This window comes from Scyliorhinus canicula, chromosome 11 (genome assembly GCF_902713615.1).
Source record: "Scyliorhinus canicula chromosome 11, sScyCan1.1, whole genome shotgun sequence".
In the NCBI taxonomy this organism is placed as follows: domain Eukaryota; kingdom Metazoa; phylum Chordata; class Chondrichthyes; order Carcharhiniformes; family Scyliorhinidae; genus Scyliorhinus; species Scyliorhinus canicula.
Genome location: NC_052156.1, coordinates 14,489,275 through 14,508,981, shown reverse-complemented (window position 1 = coordinate 14,508,981; position 19,707 = coordinate 14,489,275). Strand labels below are relative to the sequence as shown.

Below are 19,707 nucleotides of genomic sequence, written 5' to 3'. Positions count from 1 at the left end.
GTAACATCAGGTGGTGGAAGTTGCAACACACCAATTGGTCACATGGGATGTGCCAATTTGGCCACCACCAGGTTCAACAGCATCTTTATAGCTTTGTCTAGATATATGGTTGTTCCTAGCTGTTTAATAAAATTAGTAATCAACTAGTTAAATACTAAAGATATGGCTAACAATGACTAACCAAGTCCTATTTGAACCCAATCCTTGCTAACCTACATTGACAATGCTTCAATTTTAAAACTCATCCTATCACACCAAGGCCTCACCCTTAGTTATCTCTTCAACTTCTTACAACCCTCTTGAGGGCCGGGATTCTCTCCTACCCGGCGGGGCGGGGGGTCCCGGCGTAGCGGAGTGGCGAAAACAACTCTGGTGTCAAGCCTCCTCAAAGCTGCGGAATTCTCCGCACCTTTAGGGGCTAGGCCCGCGCCGGAGTGGTTGACGCCACGCCGACTGGCGCCAAAACCAGCGCCAATGGCCTTTGACACCCACCTCCCGGTGTCGGGGTTGGCCGAAAGGCCTTCGCCGGTTCGCACATGCGCCGGTGCGTCAGCGGCCGCTGACGTCACCACCGGCGCATGCGCTGTAGGGGGGTCTCTTCAGCCTCCACCATGGTGGAGGCCTTGGCAGTCGGTGGGCCCCGATCGCGGGCCAGGCCACTGTGGGGGCACCCGCCGGGGTCCGATCGCCCCGCGCCCACCCCGGGGGCCCGCTCGCGCCGCCAATCCTGCCGGCACCAGAGGTTCTCCAATTCCCGCCGGCTGGAGAGGCCTGTCAACGGCGGGACTTCGGCCCATCGCGGGCCGGAGAATCGCCGCAGGCGGCACGCCGATCGGCACGGCGTGATTCCCGCTCCCACCGATTCCCGGGTGGCGGAGAATTCCGGCCACGGCAGGGGCAGGATTTACGCCGGCCCCGGGCAATTCCCCGACCCTGCAGGGGGTCGGAGAATTCCGCCCGAGATCTCTGTACTCCTGTAATTCTGGCTTCTTGCAGAACCCAGATTTTCATTGTTGCATTATTGATCACTATGCCTTTAGCTATTTCAACCCTGAGCTCTGGAATTCTCTCCCTAAAGCTTTCTGCCTCCCTCTCCTTCAGCATATTCCTTAAAAACTACCATTTTGACCAAGCTTCTGATCACATATTCTAATATCTTTTTTATGTGGCGCGGTCATATTTTAACTGATAATACTTCTGTGAAGCACCTTGAGATGTTGTACTATACATTAAAAATGTTACATGAAATAAGTTGTTGTTTGTACAGTTATAACCTGTGTGTGGCACTGGGCAGCGACAGCTGGATTAAGGAGCCAGAAGCTGAGTGGGTGCGACGAGGAGGCCTCCTGCAGGGGGACCTCTCTCCGGGCCCTCGCCACGGCAGCACTCCCATCCCCACCCAAAAAACACTCCAGCAGCCCAGTGGTGGTAGCCACCCTCCAGACCTGGAACCACTTAAGGCAGCAATTCGGCCTGACCAAAATATCCGACAAAGCCCCCATTTGCAACAACCATAGGTTCACGCCAGCATTCACTGACACCACCTTTAAAAGTGGAGACAGGACAGGGGAGACACTGACAGTCAGGGACCTATACACCGACGGGAGGGTTACAACACTGGACGAACTGACGGAGAGATTCCAGCTAGCTAAGGGCAACAAACTCAGATACCTGCAGCTTAAAAACTTCCTGAAAATGAAACGAAAATGAAAATTGCTTATTGTCACAAGTCGGCTTCAAATGGAGTTACCGTGAAAAGCCCCTAGTCTCCACATTCCGGCGCATGTTCGGGGAGGCTGTGGAAGGAGACAAGGACATACCCGCGACCACCTCGACAGATGCTACTAGAAGAACTACTGGATGCAAACATTCTAGGTAGAGGAAATTGTAGCGACATGTACGAACGACTGACGGAGAGGGCCGACAGTGTGCCAGACGCGAAGAGGAGGAAATGGGAGGAAGACTTGGAGCTCAAAATAGGGTGGGGACTCTGGAGCGAAGCACTACATAGGGTTAATTCCAGCTCCGCATGCGCAAGACTCAACCTAATGCAACTAAAGGTGGTGCATAGAGCCCACTCAACAAGAACCCAAATGAGCAGGTTCTTCCCGGAGGTGGAGGACAGATGTGAATGGTGCTAAGGAGGCCCGGCTAACCACGCCCACATGTTCTGGGCTTGCCACAGACTTGCTGGGTACTGGATAGCCTTCTTCGAGGCAATGTCTAAAGTGGTGGGGATGAGGGTGGAACCGTGCCCGAAAGTGGCAGTTTTTGGGGTATCAGACCAGCCAGATCTCTTCATGGGGAGGAGGGAAGGTGCCTTTGCCTTTGCCTCCCTGAGCACCTGCCTAAAGCTGAAGATTGGCTGTTCAACCAATCGGAATTTCTCCAAATGGAGAAAATCAAATTCGCCAGAACTTGGAAGCCATTCACCCAACTGTTCCGGGATCTGTTTGTGGCCCACAAACAAACAAATAGATAAACAAGGAGCCGGGGAAAGTAGCCAATCCATGAGAGAACAGAGGGAAGGGGCAGCATGGTGGCACAGTGGTTAGCATTGCTGCCTCACGGTGTCAAGGCCCCAGGTTCAATCCTGGCCCTGGGTCACTGTCCGTGTGGAGTTTGCACATTCTCCCCTCGTTTGCGTGGGTCGCCCCCCCCCCCCCACCCCAAAAACCCAAAGATGTGCAGGGTAGGGGAATTGGCCACACTAAATTGCCCCTTAATTGGAAATAAAATGAATTGGGTACTCTAAATTTAGAAAAAAATAGAAGAGAAGGGAGGGAGGGGGAGGGGGGGGGCAAGAGGGAGTAGCCAAACACAGCTGAAAATAAAGGAGAGCAGCAGAGAGGGAGGGGGAAAGGGAGATAGGGAGGGAGGAAGGACGAGAGGAGGAGAACAACAGAAGGGAGCCAGCGGGGAGGAAAGAGGAGGGAACACAAATTGGAGGAAGAGATCAGGAAACTACAATGACCATAACAAGCACAGCAGGGCAAAAGAGAGTAAGAAAGTACAGGAAGAAGGAATGACAAACGGCCGAAGCTGAGGCAAATGGACAGAAATAAAAAAGAAAACCAACCAAGAGATGCAAGTGACATCAGGGGCACCACCCAGGTGCCCCTCCCACCCGGTTTTGTTTTACTAGTTTTGTATTTGATAAAAGAAACAGAAATAAAAGGGGGGAGAAAGCCCCCCCCCCCCCCCACCCCCACCCAGTGGCATGTGTAATGACATTTTCTCCATATACTTCCCCATGTTTTTTTTTCCCACCCCTTGATTTCATAGTTTTGTAGTGTTTTTGTTATTTTTGGTTTCTCTGTGTACACATCTGTAAATATACCATGTATAATACCCAATAAAAAATTCTTAAAATAAAAATAACCTGTGTGCAGAAAGAAAGACAAGACTTTGGTTCTAGAACCAATGTGGGCTGGAATTCTCCAGCCGTTCGCTGGCGGCTCGATTCTCTGGCCCCAAGGGCAGCACACCCCTGCATGCAGGTTTTCCAGAGGCGTGGGGTGGCTTCAATGGGAATTCCCATTGACAGGAATTCCACCACCAGCGATCAACGCGCCGCCTTCCACCACCGATAAACACGCGGCTAGGATACTGGACAATCGTGCCCATGATGTTTGAAATTAAGTAAACTGTGATTTTTTTTGGGATTGCAGATGTCAATTTTCTGTCGGGAGAAATTTTGCGATTTTATAATTGCAAAAGAAAAGTTTACTAATCACTGGTACTCAAAATTATTCTCCAATAAAAGCAATAGAATTGTAATTAAATAAACATAAAGCAGGAAACCATGGAGTAATTTATTCCAATTAAAAGTACATGAACTTTCAAGGCCAGCAGCGCGGGTTCAATTCCCGTACCAGCTGAGAATTCTGAATTGTCCCTCTGTGTACCTGAACAGGTGCTGGAATGTGGAGACTAGGGGCTTTTCACAGTAACTTCATTACTGTGTTAATGTAAGCCTACTTGTGACAATAAAGGTTATTTATTTATTGGGACTTCTTTTGTTTCACATTTATTTTAGATTTTTCTCTTTAGTCAAATAATGGAAGAATTTTGTGCTTGCTATGTATAGTATGTGAACCTTCAGGTATAAATTCAAGGCAGGGTGTATTGTGTACACACATCTAAGTATCAGGAGATCCATTTTTGAACATGTTTGTTTTGAAAGACTAATTTATTGGCACATTTATCCAATTTGGGCATAGAAGTTGATTTTTATATTACTTGCTAGGCTGAACAAAAAATTGCAGTTCCTCCTATTGCAAGATAAAGAAAAGAATAAATTGTTTTTGTTTTGTTGATTTTGTAACCAGGATAAGGGATGATTGGGTATCAAACAGTTTCCATTTAGAGAAAATGGTGTCAGCATCAAACATTCTCAGATCCAAGATGTGACAATTCTGCTTAAAGCATGTGTCCATTGTTGATGCATGTCATTCTGTAAGAATAGAGAGACACACAGCTGTGCAGTATCTGCCAGACCTCTGGCACCAGCTACTGTGGGATGCACACGAGCGGCTCCAGATGTACTCAATCTGTGATTTTTTTGTTGTTGTTTAAAGCAAGTACCTCCTTTCTGCTCACCGCCTTTCTTTGTGGTTGTGATGTGTTTCAGGTGTCTTTTATTCTTTTACCAGTTAATAGTTTGGTAGGTCGCACTGTTAAACTAAAAAGTGTATAGTGTGCTTAAATTTGAAAATACTTTGCCATATTACAGTAACAACAATTTGAATGTGTATTGTGTTTCTCAGCTTTGTCTGCATTTTATATTTAAAAAACTATAAAACAGGAATTTTAAGATGATAGTTTTAGTTACCTTGCTATTAATACTTGAACAAACTGGACACAAAATAATTGTGGAATATGAAATTAACTGTGTGTGTAAATCTCTTCTAGAGCAGTTAGTGTTGGGGATGTACAAGGAGCCATCGCAGGCATGGGACAGAGACTACGACAATTTAATCCTTCCCCTACTGGAGGACATGCAGCCATGCTACATCCTTTATCGCCTTGACAGCCAGAATGCACAGGGCTACGAATGGCTCTTTATTTCCTGGTCACCTGATCATTCCCCTGTAAGTTGTGCACTATATTTATTCAATAGATCTAACATTAAGAATATTAAGTGGTTAGTCAAATATTGGAAGAGAAGAAGGTAGATTAACCTGGACACATTCAGGCTTGGGCTAATGTGTGGTGCAAATGTTGTTTGTCACTTGAGTGACAGGCAATGATCATCATCAACAAGAGAGATTGTATCCATTTAGCCTTCACATTCAATGGCATTACCATTGCTGAATTCCCCCACCATCAACCTGGGGGTTGCAGTTGACCAGTAACTGAACTAGGTCAAATACTGTGGCTACAAGAGCAGGTCAGCTAGAATTCTGTGGAGAGTAACTCACCTCCTGACTCCCCAAAGGCACAAGTCAGGAGTGTGATGGAATACTCTCCACTTGCCTGAATGAGTGCAACTCCAACAATACACAAGAAATTAAATACCATTCAGGACAAAGCTGCCAGTTTGATTGGCACCCCATCCACCACTTTCAACATCCACTCCCTTTACCACTGATAGTGGCAGCAACATGTACCATCTACAAGATGCACTGCAGCAATTCAACAGCACCTCCCAACCCACCACTTCTATCACCTGGACGGACAAGGACAGCAGAAGCATTGGAAAACCACCACCTACAAGTTTTCATCCAAGCCACACATTATCCTGACTTGGAACTATATCACTGTTCCTTCACTGTCACTGGGTCAAAATCCTGGAACTCCATTCCTAACAGCACCTTGAGTGTACGTTTACTACATGGACTGCAGTGGTTCAAGAAGGAAGTTGACCACCAACTTCTCGAGGGCAATTAAGTATTGACAATAAATGCGGATCTACCAGCAATGCCCGTATCCCATGAAAGAATTTTTAAAAACAGTCACCTATGAACAGTGATCCATTATTTGCTTCCATTTTCAAAATATCGAACCTGCATTGAAAGAGCCTACACTGCAACCAATTTAACACCTTTTTATTGAGTGAACTAACTAGGATACGGACTTTGCTTCAATGTTTCTGAGCTTGATCATTTGCAGTTTTAAAGATGAGTGTATCTGAAAGTATTTTACAAGAAAACTGTCCCTTTGATTTTTCCGCCTTCTGAAGTTGATCATGAATGTGAAAAATATATACCAAGCAAGATGGTATTCTGTGTCTTCTCATTAATTTTTCACTACCTCGACTACATGGGAAATTTAAACCAGTTTTTATACAGCTAAGCTGTCTCTTGGGGGGTATTTTTGATCTATGGAAGTACTTGATCTTCTTTGTCAGTGAATAATGGTAAATAGTATATGATACAGCACAACTAAATTATTAATGCTCATTCTTTAACTATAAGGTACCCCACCCTGAAACCTTTAAGGCAAAACAAAAATGTGCTACATATAAGGTTTGCCCTTAGTCTCCAGGTTTACCAGAGTAGGGAAAAAATGTTTTGACACATATTAACTCTCCTTTAAGCAGATAATCCAGAAGAAGCACAGGAATGGATCTTGGCCAGGTTGGTGATTGTGCTTCCTGGAATGAGTGCAGTTCTATCTTCACTATAATTCACCCATATAAGGCAATTCCGACAATTTTTAATTCCAAAACAATGGTGTGAATTCACCATGCAATGCTACTGCCAGAGAGTCCAGAATGCAATCATACTCTGCCAGAATGCACGACAATGACTTGCTTTACAGTACAGCCCTTACAAAGTAATCTAAATTGCTAGTCCCATACACTGCCACAGTCGGAGAGCTGACAGACTTGCTCTCCCTGGCATCCACAGCAGTGCGTCACACAGGAAGCAAACCCCCAATTTCAGCTCACAAGCAATGATTTTGTATGTGCAACGTACAGGAGTTGCAACATGTTAAATATAAACATAAATAAAGTCATAGTCATTTTACTCCCTTAAGATTACATTCCAGATCTTGTTTCCTTCTTCACATGTTCCAGGCAGTTTGCCTTCATTTTCAGGAAAGGCATTCATTTTAATTGCTGGTCCTCAGTTCCACAGTAACTTCTTTTTTGAAGGTAACGGCTGCACCTTTTTTATAAAGAAAAGTGTTTGAACTGTAGTACGAAGTCCACAGGAAAAGCCCTGCATATCAAACAAATGTCAACAACAGCTTGTAGGCCCTTATCAGTTTGCTGCCGGTTACACTGATGGATGGAGCAGGAAGCTGCTGAATACTGACCAATGCCTCTTTTCTACTGAGAAAACAAATTTGAGCTTTAGGTTAACCTGTATTTAACATGCTGCAATTTAACAGAAGAACAATTTCTAAAGATAGGATAATGTGGCATATTCAAACTAGAAAGCAAATTAGTAAAGCAAACATTTTTGCCAATATGGGTTTCATTCAAGTTCTCAATATGAAAAAGTAGGTAAAGAAAAAAGCTTCAGTTTATAGATTATCCCGACCCACAGAATGTGTGGCCTGCAATTACATTCAATGTTATGACTGTATGAATTTCCTTTATTACCCTTTTTTCTCACAGTGTGAATTTTGTCAGACCTTCTGGAGCCTAGGCCTAAGGCTCACAGTTTCCTTCGCTCGATCTGGATCACATGGCCTCCTCTCTATTTCCCCACAACAGTGAAAATGAGGACCCAAGCTTTCTCTAAGTCCAGGATCAATCCTGTGTCCTTTTATTCCATGGCCGATTGAGACGTAAAATTATCGGCATTTTCAACATTATGGTCTTTTAAACTTTTAGGTCATGAATGGGATTTTCTTTCTTCAGAAAATTGCCCCCAAAACGTTATGAGTATCCAACCAGTTGGATGCACAAAGCTCTAGTAAGTGAATTAGGGTGCTGGAGACTGTTCAGAAAGAAACTAGAGCCGTTTTGTCCAAATCTGTTTCCTGAAATCCTATCAGCAGTTTCTTCCAACGCTGTTAAATCTTTCCAACTATCTCCCCAAAACTATTGGAGCTCCCAGTTTATTTGTTGCCACTTTTTTGTGTTTGAATATGTACATTTGTCCTCTAACTTCATGGTTTTATAGTAGATTTGCACATGAAAATGATACAATTAAAGTAAAGCTGCTGGCAAAACAACTCCGAAATCCATCAACAGTGTTTTAAGTGCTTAGCATTTTTTAAAAAAGCTTCTCGCATGACAAAATCAGAATTTGTCCAGCAAAATTCACCGATACTCATCTCTCCAAACTTGCAACAGCAGGTTTTCATAATCAGCGAATTGAGTTGCTGCTTCTATTGCTCAGCAAGTTTTCTGGGTCTCTCTTTTAAACTTGTGCTCCTTCAGCCTCACCCCATACAGTGGCCACAGTAATGAAAAGAAAAGCGTCTGCATAAGGGTTATGGAAAGTTCATTCATGGTGGCAGGATCTTTTTCTCTAGCAGCTGCTCCCACAAACTAGCCACAGGTTTGATAGTTTGTTTGTTATTTACAGCACAGAAGGAGCCATTCGGCTTATCGTGTCTGCAACCTAGCTAGTCCCATTCCCCAGCCCTATCTCCGTAGTTCTCTAAATTTTATCACTTTCAAGTATATATCCAGCTTTCTTTTGAAACCCCTTATGGAATCCACCACCACCACTCTCCCAGGCAGCGCATTCCAAACCCTACAACTCTCTGACGTTTCTCCTCATCTCACTCATATCTCTCTTGCTGACCATCTTGAAATTGTGACCCCTAGTCACTGACTTACCAGCTAGTGGAAACGGAATATCCATCTTTACCCTGTCAAAATTGTTCAGAATTTTGAACACCTCTTAACTGTCTCTGCTCCAAGGAGAACAAGCCCAATTTCTCCAATCTTTCCTTGTATTTAAAATTCCTCGTTCGTGGTATCATTCTAGTAAATCTCCTCTGCACTCTCTCCAGGGTTTCCTTAAATAAAGTGCCCAGAACTGAACACAATACTCCAAATGTGGTCTGACCAATGATTTGTAAAGGTGTATCATAATTTCCTTGATTTTATACTTTTATGCTCTGTTTATAAACCCAAGAATGGGAAGCGAGGTGGCTGACTCACGGTGCCAAGCTCCTAGGTTCGATCTAGGTTCTGGCTCACTGTCCGTGTGGAGTTTGCACATTCTCCCCAAGTTTGCGCGCGTCTCACCCGCACAATCCAAAGATATGCAGGCTAGGTGGTTCGTTAAATTGCCCCTTAGTTGGAAAAAAAATTGGATACTCTAAAATTATAGAATAAATAAATAAACCGAAGAATGCTATAAGCCTTCTTAACAACTGTTTCAACTTGCCTGGCCACTTTCAGAGAATTATGCACTTGAATCCCGAGGTCCCTCTTGCTCCTGTACTCCCCTCAAAGTTATACCATTGAGCCTATATTGTCTCGCTTTTCGCTGCATTGAAATTCATCTGCCAGGCGTCTACCCATTTGGCCAACTTGTCAATGTTCCTCTGCAGTCGCTCAGCATCATCCTCACAATTCACTATTCACCCCAGCTTCGTATCATCTGCAAATTTAGAGATTTTGCCCTCAACACCCACTTCTAAATCATTTATATAAATCAGAAAAAGCAAGGGTCCCAACATTGAGCCCTGGAGAACACCACTTTAATTTGTCTCCAGTCTGAGAAATGTCCATTTATACCGACTCTCTGTTTCTCTCAACCAATTTCTCATCCATGCTGTCAAGAGCCCATCAATCCCAAACATTTTTAATTTACTAACCAACCTGCCATGTGGCATTGTATAGAATAAGCTGAGAGAAAACGCCAAAAATCGGAAATGTAATTGTAAACTCTAGCTGGTCCATTCTGATGAAAGATACACAACTGAAATGTATTTTTGCTTGACAGATGCTAACTGAACTCTGTTCGTCTAGCATCTACAGCTTTTCTGTTCAAAGATCAAAGTTGATAGTTATTGGAGTTGGCACATACAAATATGGTAGGTAGCCTGTTGGCCCAGGTACTGGACTGGAACCCCAGAAGTCTTCAGTTTAAACCTATCTTTTTAAAGTTAATTCATAGGATGTGAGCATCTCTGGCTAGGCCAGCATTTATTGCCCATCCCTAATTGCCCTTGAGAATGTGGTAATGAGTTGCCTTCTTGAACCGCTGCAGTCCATGTGGTGCAGGTGCACCCACAGTGTTGATAGGGAGGGAGTGCCAGGATTTTGACAGTGAAGGAATGGAGATATATTTCCAAGTCAGGATAGTGAGTGGCTTGGAGGAGAATATCCAGGTGGTGGTGTGCCATATGTCTGCTGTTCTTATCCATATGATAGCGGTCATGAGTTTGGAAGGTGCTGCCTCAGGAACCTTGGTGGGTTCCTGCCACGGTGTCAGTGGTGGAGGGAATGAATGTTTACTTGTTTATGTATGGAGTGCCAATCGAGTGGGTTGCTTTGTTCTGAATAGTATTGAGCTTTTTTAAAAAACAAATTTGGGGCAATCTAGTGTGGCTAATCCACCTACTCTGCACATCTTTGAGTTGTGGGGGTGAGACCCACGCAGACCCAGGGAGAATGTGCAAATTCCACATGACTGACCTGGGGCCAGGATCGAACCCGTGACCTCGGCGCCATGAGGCAACGTAGTAATCCACTTCGCCACCGTGTCGCCCTTGGGTGTTGAGCTTCTTGAGTTGATATTGGGGCTACACTCATCCAGGCAATTGGAGAGCTTTCCATCACACTCCTGACTTGGGCTTTGTAGATGGTGGACAGACTTTGGGGAGCGAGGAGGTGATGATCTCGCTGCATGACTCCCAGCCTCTGACCTACTCTTGTAGCCATGGTATTTATTTGGCTAGTACAGATTCTGGTGAATGGTAAGCCCCGAGATGTTGGTAATGAGGAATTCCATGATGGTAATGCCTTTGAATGGCAAGAGGAAATAGTTAGATCTTCTTTTAGACCATAAGACATAGGAGCAGAATTAGGCCACTTGGCCTATCGAGTCTGCTCCGCCGTTCAATCATAGCTGATATTTTCTCATCCCTATTCTCCTGCCTTCTCCCCGTAACTCCTGATCCGCTTATTAATCAGGAACCTATCTATCTCTGTCTTAAAGACACTCAGTGAATTGGCCTCCACAGCCTTCTGCGGCAAAGTGTTCCACTGATTCACCACACTCTGGCTGAAGAAATTCCTCCTCATCTCTGTTTTAAAGGATCGTCCCTTTAATCTGAGATGGTGTCCTCTGGTTCTAGTTTTGTTGGAGATGATCATTGCACAGACTTATGTGGCGTGACTGTTACTTATTACTTGTCATCCCAACTTGGCAAGTTGTCAAATTGGATTCAAACATTTCTTAAGGGCAGCATGGTGGCTCAGTGGTTAGCACTGCTGCCTCACAGTGCCAAGGACCCGAAATCGATCCCGGCTCCAAGTCACTGTCCTTGTGGAATTTGCAAATTCTTTGCATGTCTGCGTGGGTCTCACCCCCACAACCCAAGGATGTGAAGGGGAGGTGGATTGGCCACGCTAAATTGCAATTTGTTTGATAAATTCTGTGCCAATACCATAAACCCTGACAATTCTACTCCGTTTCTCCTATAGTGCATTTTTATAAAGACCTTGTGCAGCTGTAAACTTTAATCAGTTTGGATATACACAAGATAGAAAAAAACTACATATGAAAGCATAAAACATATCATGTTTAATGCTTGTTTCAATAATGCTGAAACTGATTGAAAACTGCAACAGAAGAAAAGATGAAATGTTGGAAAATCGGATTGAACAATGTGCCACAAAAAATGGCAGCTACGTTGAAGTTGATGAACCTAAACTGTATTCTGTTAAAACCATATGAATTACGCTTTCATAAACCATTAACGACTTACTTCTATCCTTTGTACTTTCAAAGTTGTTGAAGTTTAAATTGGCACAAGGGTTTTCTTTTTTAAAAAATAAATTTAGAGTACCCAATAATTTTTTTTCCAATTAAGGGGCAATTTAACGTGGCCAATCCACCTAACCTGCACATCTTTGGGTTGTGGGGGTGAAACCCACGCAAACACGGGGAGTACGTGCAAACTCCACACGGACAATGACCCAAAGCCAGGATTCGAACCCGGGTCCTCAACGCTACAGTCCAAGTGCTATACACTACGCTACATGGCGCCCCGCACAAGGGTTTTCTGAACACCCAGGGCGGGATTCTCCATTGCCCGACGCTGAAATCGGGAATGGCGATCGGGTGGAGAATAGCTCCCAACACCGAAATCCTGGCAGGTGGCGGTTTGACGCTGTGTCGCGATGCTCCGCCCCCTCCAAATCAGCATCATTGCGACACGTACCATGCGCAGTTGCAACTGCGTTCGCATCTCATTATTGGGACCACCCACGATGCTCCGCCATCCGATGGGCCGCGTTCCCGACGACGCGATCCACATGTGGTCGCAACTAGTCGTAAACCTGGCGCAGTAGCTGCAGAGAGAGGGCGATCGGACAGTGTCCAGCACCGCCATACTTCGCCGACAATCGTGCCGCTAGCCGGGTGGGCTTCTGCCAAGGCTGGGGGGAGTAGTGGGGGGTGGCCCTGAGGTGGGTTGTGGGGTCAGGGTGGACAGGGACGTAGTGCAGCACTTACAGGAGCTACCTTTTCGTGTGCTATCGTTGCGAATGTGGGGGCCCATAGTGTACGTGCAGCTGCTGCTTGTGAGCCCTGCGCGTGTCCATCACGGACCCTGTGATTCCCCCAACGTTTTTCGCATGTTCTGCAGGTGTTCCACATGGCGCCGCTGCTAGCCCCTCACCAGTAACAGAATTGGTGCGGGTGTGGCGCCGATTATTCCGTCGTGGAACTCCACGGGTCCTCCGTTGACATCAGTACTGAGTTGCAGGAACGGAGAATCCAGCCCCCTGTCTATAATTCCAGTGTCACACATTTTCTCTACATCGAGGCAACCACGGGTGGGCAATAGAAATTGCCTAGCCAAGTGTCCCTGAGAATAACTTGAGAAATCTTTTAAAAGTCTGCCAGACCAGAAAACAAATTCTGCTGATTCTAATCTCTTGCTAGCACTAACAACGGCATAACTTTCAGCTTCAATGCACATTGTTTCCTTTTGATGAGGGGGCACTCCAACAATGTTTGTTGTTGCAGACGTGTGCTTCATAGAAACACGGTCAGAATGGGAAAGTATGTAGCAAGAGGCTTTGTTACAGATGAGGTATGAAACATGGTTGTTACATTGCAGAATGAGTTTGGATATTATTTGTCACAAGTGTGCTGTTTTTTTAAATTACTTTTTCTGACTTACAAAGCCAGGGCTTAGCGTGTAGACAGGGACAAACCCCAATCCAGTTTCCTGCCTGCTCCAAAAAACAGTTCAAATTGAATCCAATTCATGGTCCCCACAGAGAGACATACCAGATCTGAGCCAAAAGGCAGAGCAGATACTACACTTGATCTTAGCCAAAAGGCTGAGAAGTTGTTTTAGTGTAAGCAAAGTTGAAATCGCAAAATGGATCTGTGTCGCATATTCATAAGCTACTAAGGAATTCCATTGATGAACAAGGACTTTAATATGGCATGCTGAAATGATTTTAAATATGACCCCCACCCTCACATTTTCCCATCATTTACTGGAATAGTGGCTCCCAAATGTTTCTCTTTTCCAGTTTTACCGTTACTCACTCCATGGCTGAAGTCAGGAAGTCACCATATGAGGATATCATATTTGTAATCCCACAATTAGCGATCATTCTTAGGGCCAGTATTGGCGAGGATATAATGCAAAGCACTGGCAGTAATCCTTTAAATAGAATAGAAACCCTGGCGAATAGGACCATTTTACTGAGTTACACCTGTTCATGGATAGCTACTGCCACCTGCTGCCAGGGTTTATCAGCAGGCACAGCAACCAAGATTTGAAGCAATTAGAAAAGGTGATTAGAGTTAAATTATCCCTCCAACGTAAATCTGGAAGGATGCATTGTTGAAATGAGTATTGACATGTGTGTGTGTGGTGTGCTTTGTTTCTTCCAGCACTGAAAAACTGTCAATTGATTAAAATCCAGTGCAATAATTACCAATTACCTGTTTTATGAATGCAAATTATGCAGAATAACATGTGATGTTACTTTAAAGGAGCATCGCTTTTTCAAATCATCTTTGCACCTTAAATTGTGGCAGAGATTCAAACTCACTTCTCAGAATTTTATATATTTTTTATTCATCTTGTATGTTCACCAGTGACAGCTGTGCCTCCAGCTGCCTGGGCCGAAGCTTGAGAATCCTCTCTCTAAACGAAACCTCCCTCACTCTCTGTTCTCTTTCTCTGCACCTTAAAACCTACCTCTTCGATCAAGCGTTCAGTCATCTGTCCCAATATCTCTAGGTGGCTTGGTGTTCAATTTTATTTGTCAGTGCTTTTATGGAATGTTTTGGGGCCTTGCACACTTTAAAGGCACTATATAAATGCAGGCAGTTGTTGCTGCCTGTAATTGAAATGCAGAGGTTTCCTCACCTGCAGTAAATTCTGCTGTCAAATTGCCTCCGATCTCCACTCCAATAGCACAAAGGTTAATTGCAGTTGAATGTGATACAGTCTCATAAAGTCAAGAAAATGTCCCACAGTCTAGGAATAGGGGGAAACACCTCACTTCCTGATTGCTATCCAGCCACTGCACGCTTATTTGTGCGATTGCCAGGGTTCATTTCAGTGGCCCTGAAGGCCCAAAACCTAATTCAATTATATTTCATATGCAGTTCATTCATGAAGAATGGTCATGTTGCCAAAAGATCCCTGTCTGCTTCACTGTATCACATGTACCGCAGTCATCATGGGGAAGAATAAAGGGAGACAATTGGAAAAGGAATGGACCCCATCAGCATGGTTTACCAGACAGTATCCAACTAATGGATTTGGATGAAATTCATAAACCACAAGTCCCAGGATTAGACTGTTTTAGATCTACTGAGAAAAATCTGTGTTTGGTTTTGTGATGACTCAACTTTTTAAAATATGGATTTTAATTCATCTCAGCTTTCATAACATGCTAGAAATGGCATGATTTAGAACTAACTAAGAACCGCAGAATGGAGATAAACTATTTCCACTGGTTGGGGGAGTCTAGCACCACATGGTATAGTGTAAATGTTGGAGCCAGACATTTCACATAAAGGGTGGTTGAGGTTTGGAACTATCTTCAGCAAACAGCAATTGATGACCAATTATTAATTTAAAATTTGAATAGATTTTTTTTGTTAAGCAATGGTTAAGGGATAGAGTTAGGTTGCAGATCAGCCACAATCCTGTTTTAGAGGGGAACCGGCTCAAGGGGCTAAATGAACCACCGCTGTTACATCCACACTGGCCGATGCTCAACAAGGCCGCCGCTCAATAGTTTTTTTTAATTTAGAGTACCCAATTAATTTTTTTCCAATTAAGGGGCAATTTAGCGTGGCCAATCCACCTAACCTGCACATCTTTGGCTTGTGGGGGTGAAGCCCACGCAAACACGGGGAGAATGTGCAAACTCCACACGGACAGTGACCCAGGGCCGGGATCGAACCTGGGACCTCGGCGCCGTGAGACAGCAGTGCTATCCACTGTGCCACCGTGCTGCCCCACCGCCGCTCAATAATAACCTACTACCAGCAGCCGTAAGCAGGCAAGAGTTGGACTTCGGCCTCTCAGTGGGAGGAAATCCCACCCTTGAGAGCTGCTGGCCAATCCAGCGCCACAACTCAGAAATGGTCGCTGCTGGGATTGCCAGCAGTCAACCCACTGGAAGAGTGATGCTGTCTGTCCAGAGTAAGGCAAGTCCTGGGCTTTTAGGGCAACCTAGGGGGTAGGGTGGGGGAATAGGCCAGTTTTGGAAGCCAGACAGGAAGGAACAAAGGCGGAGATGTAACACTTTATGGAGGGGGGGGGGGGGGGGGTGCTCTGGATGAGCAACGGGCACCTCCCAAAGGACGTGCCCACCTTCATTCCCATTTTTTAACTCTGACCCATGCCAACCGTATTATGGCATGGGCATTGTAATGTTTGAGTCATTTGGTTTGTTAACAAGCTTATCTGCCTATTAAGTATCTTTTTACAAATGCCACTTACTGTATTATAGGGGATGGCTCAGGTGCGGCGGTGCGGGATGGACAGGAAGCAGTGGGCTACCAACCCATTATATTTTATGTGACCCTCCTGCCAAAAACACACCCAGTGGGCAACTGTAAAATCCAGTCCCATGATAAAATGACTAATTTTTGCAATGAAGCATTATGTGCATGGCTGAGGGAGAATATCTATTAATGCAAACCTGAAATATATGTGCCTGTTGTTAAATTTGAGATTACTTCCATATATGAAACTAAGTTTATTTTTTAACCTTAGTGAAAGAAATTGATTTGCAGGCAGAAATTTAGGTACGTCGGAATAGTGTACAAACTACATACCTACAATTGCTGTCAGAGACTTGGTGCTTCCTCCATGTTTAATTTATTAATTATTGTGATAAAATAGAGCCATTATTAATTCTTCTGTGTAATTTCCTCTCTCTTTACCAAAATACTGTGTATTTGAAGTATATATGTGAGTGTATGGGTATATGTGTATTATGCTCAACAATGATTGCTGCTGACATTCAGTTGTTTGGTAGGAGCTCCGGAGACCAGTGTTCAGCTGACGTTCCATGAACATCAGTTTATTTACACATGGGTTTACCAGCACTTAAGTTTGAACTGTATGATGTTAAGTTCAAAAGACGGCACGGTGACGCAGTGATTAGCACTGCTGCATGCAGCGCTGAGGACCCGTGTTCGATCCCGTCCCCGGGTCACTGTCCGTGTGGAGTTTGCACATTCACCCCATGCCTGCATGGGTCTCACCCCCACAACCCAAAGATGTGCAGGGTAGGTGGATTAGTCACGCTAAATTGCCACTTCATTGGAAAAAAAATAATTGGGTACTCTGAATTTATATTTTTTTTAAAGTTCAGTAAGTCTTATCTATGATGTAATTTCTATCCAAAAAGGATAATGCAAGAGCAAACAAAATATCACTAGCTTAAATGGTGATTCTTAATTTAATCTATTCTGAAGCAGACTAATGATGATAATTCCTAATTCAGGTCAGCCACTCCATAAGAGATGAGGACAGCAATGGTACAACATTCTTCAGGGTGGTTGCCAATTGCCCAACTTGTTGAATTGTTTTGTGCTCTCCACTCACAATTGTGTACTTCCATTGAGAAAATCTGCTTTCCCTGTATCCTGCTCCAATTATGTACACACTTTAACCCGCATTGTGTTTTCCACAGGTCAGGCAGAAGATGCTGTATGCAGCAACACGGGCGACTGTGAAGAAAGAGTTTGGTGGAGGGCACATTAAGGAAGAATTATTTGGAACAATGAAGGTACCTTGATACTTCATTTTAATGGATGAATATTGCAAGGTATTATCTGTTAATTTTGCATTTTTCATGTGAAATTTTGAAAAATGTACATACAAATCTATTCTTTGCTTTTAGTTATCTTACTGTAAAGTTATGTTCCCCTGTTCTGGATTCACTTTCTAGAGATGTGTAATTCCCTAAGGATGTCAATTCCCACTAAAACTCTCGTCCTTAAATCAAAAGAGAAAATGTTGGAACTACTCAGCAGATCAGACCGTTTCTGTGGAGAGAGAAATAGAGGGCGCGGTTTAACGACCGTGTCATGCCTGCCGAGAATCCGTGCGAGACGGTTCAATCGCGGGAGCAGCCCAAATCGCGATCTCCAAGGGATTTGCAATCGAACCGGCTCACTCCTGTTGGCAGATTTTGGAACTCGCCTAAGCGTGGTGAGATCCCACTAATCACCACATAAGGCCAATCTCCATCTCAATATTGAGACAGTCACCATATCCAACGGCCTCCTGAGAATCGAACTGGCTCGCCAGTGAGAGGTCACGATTAGTGGTCCTTTTGAAAAACATGAAGCTAGTGCAGTGGCTGTGGAGGGGTTCGGAGGATGTGAGTAGCCATCTCCCACCACTACACCACTAAAGTCAGGCTCACTGGTCTATAATTTGCTGGATTATCCCTACTGCCTTTCTTAAATGGGCGGCACAGCTGCACAGTGGCTAGCACTGTTGCTTCACAGCGCCAGGGTCTCAGGTTAGATTCCCGCTTGCTCCTAATAAATGCATTAAAAACCTTGGGATTCTCCTTGACCATGTTTGCTAAAGACATTTCATGGCCCCTTTTAGCCCTCCTAATTCCACGTTTAAATTCCTTTCTACTTTCACTGTACTCTTCAAGGGGAGTCAGTTTTTAGATGTCTAGACCTATCATAAGCTTCCACTTTCCTTTTGACTAAGCTTACAATTTCTCTTTTCATGCATGGTTCCCGAATCCTGCCATTTCTATCCTTCATTTTTGCAGGGACATACCCGTCCTGCCCTTCAATCAACTGGCCTCTAAAAGCCTCCCACATGTCAGACATGGATTTGCCCTCAAATAGCCGCTCCCTATCCACATTCCCCAGTTTCTGTCTAATTTGGATGTAATTAGCCCTTGCCTAGTTAAGCATCCTCACCCGCGGGCCATTCTTGTCCATATCCAAGACTACCCGAAACCTTATGGAATTATGGTTGCTAAACCCAAAATGCTCCCCTGCTGAAACATCAATCACCTGGCCTGGCTCATTCCCCAATGCCAAGTCTAGTATGGCCCCCTCCTGGTTGGATTGTCAACATACTGTATTAAAAAGCCCTCCTGGACACATCTAACAAATTGCTCTCCACCCGAGCCCCTAGCTATAAGGGATTCCCAGTCAATAGGGGAGGGGGAAGTTAAAATCGCCCATCACAACTACCTTTTTTCACACCTTTTCACTATCTGCCTTAAGTGGTGACTGCACATCTCTCTCCTGCAAGCTGTTGGGAGGTCTATAGTACACTCCCAACATTGTGATTTCACTCTTCTTATTCCTGAGCTCCACCCATAATGCCTCACTACAAGATCCCTCCAATGTGTCCTCCCTCAACACAGCTGTGATCTGCTCCTTAATCAGCAGTGCAACATCCCCACCTCTTTTGTTTCCCCTTGAGTCCTGTCTAAAACAATGATATCCCAGAATGTTAAGCTGCAGTCCTGTCCTTCCTTTAACCATGTCTCCGGAATTGCAATTACATCATAGTTCAATGCAGTGATCTAGGCTCTCAGTTCATCTGTCTTACCTGTTATACTTCTTACATTGAAGCAAACACACTCCAGACTTACAGTCCCACTGAGCCCTGCGGCTTCCCTCTGCCTGCTCTCACTCTGCGATATATTTATCTCAGTCTCACGTTTCTCCCCAGTCTCTCTCCCCAACAGCACTAGTAAATCTCCCACCCAGGATATTGATGTCCCTACAGTTCAGGTGCAATCTGTCCTTCTTGTACAGGTCTCGCCTTCCCCAGAAGACATCCCAGTGATCCATATATTTAAAGCTCTCCCTTCTACACCAGCTCTTTAGCCACGTGTTAAACTGTACTATCTCTTTGTTCCAAGCCTCGATAGCACGAGACACAGGGACTAATCCTGCGATTACTGCTCCAGAGATTCTGCTTTTTAGCTCCCGACCTAACTCCCTGAATTGTCTTTACAGGACCTCTTTCCTCTTCCTGCCGATGTCATTAGTACCAATGTGGACAATGACATCTGTCCGCTTGCCCTCCTGTTTCAGGATGCCCCGAGGCCATTTAGAGACATCCAGGACCCTGGCA

General features: G+C 44.5%; 1 protein-coding gene and 1 non-coding gene across 3 annotated transcripts in view; one reads left to right on the top strand and one right to left on the bottom strand.

Annotated features, from left to right (window-relative positions):
- The window catches only part of LOC119973848 (twinfilin-2), a 119,910-nt gene that overhangs the window by 64,627 nt on the left and 35,576 nt on the right, over positions 1-19,707 (top strand). For both annotated transcript variants that reach the window (XM_038812325.1, XM_038812324.1), the window contains exons 3-4: positions 4,915-5,093; positions 17,276-17,371. In XM_038812325.1, coding sequence (XP_038668253.1) covers positions 4,915-5,093; positions 17,276-17,371 — 275 coding nt within the window. The remainder of the gene's footprint in view (positions 1-4,914; positions 5,094-17,275; positions 17,372-19,707) is intronic.
- Positions 13,253-13,450, bottom strand: LOC119974040. The gene has a single exon (XR_005462435.1). It is a non-coding gene; the product is annotated as a U2 spliceosomal RNA (small nuclear RNA).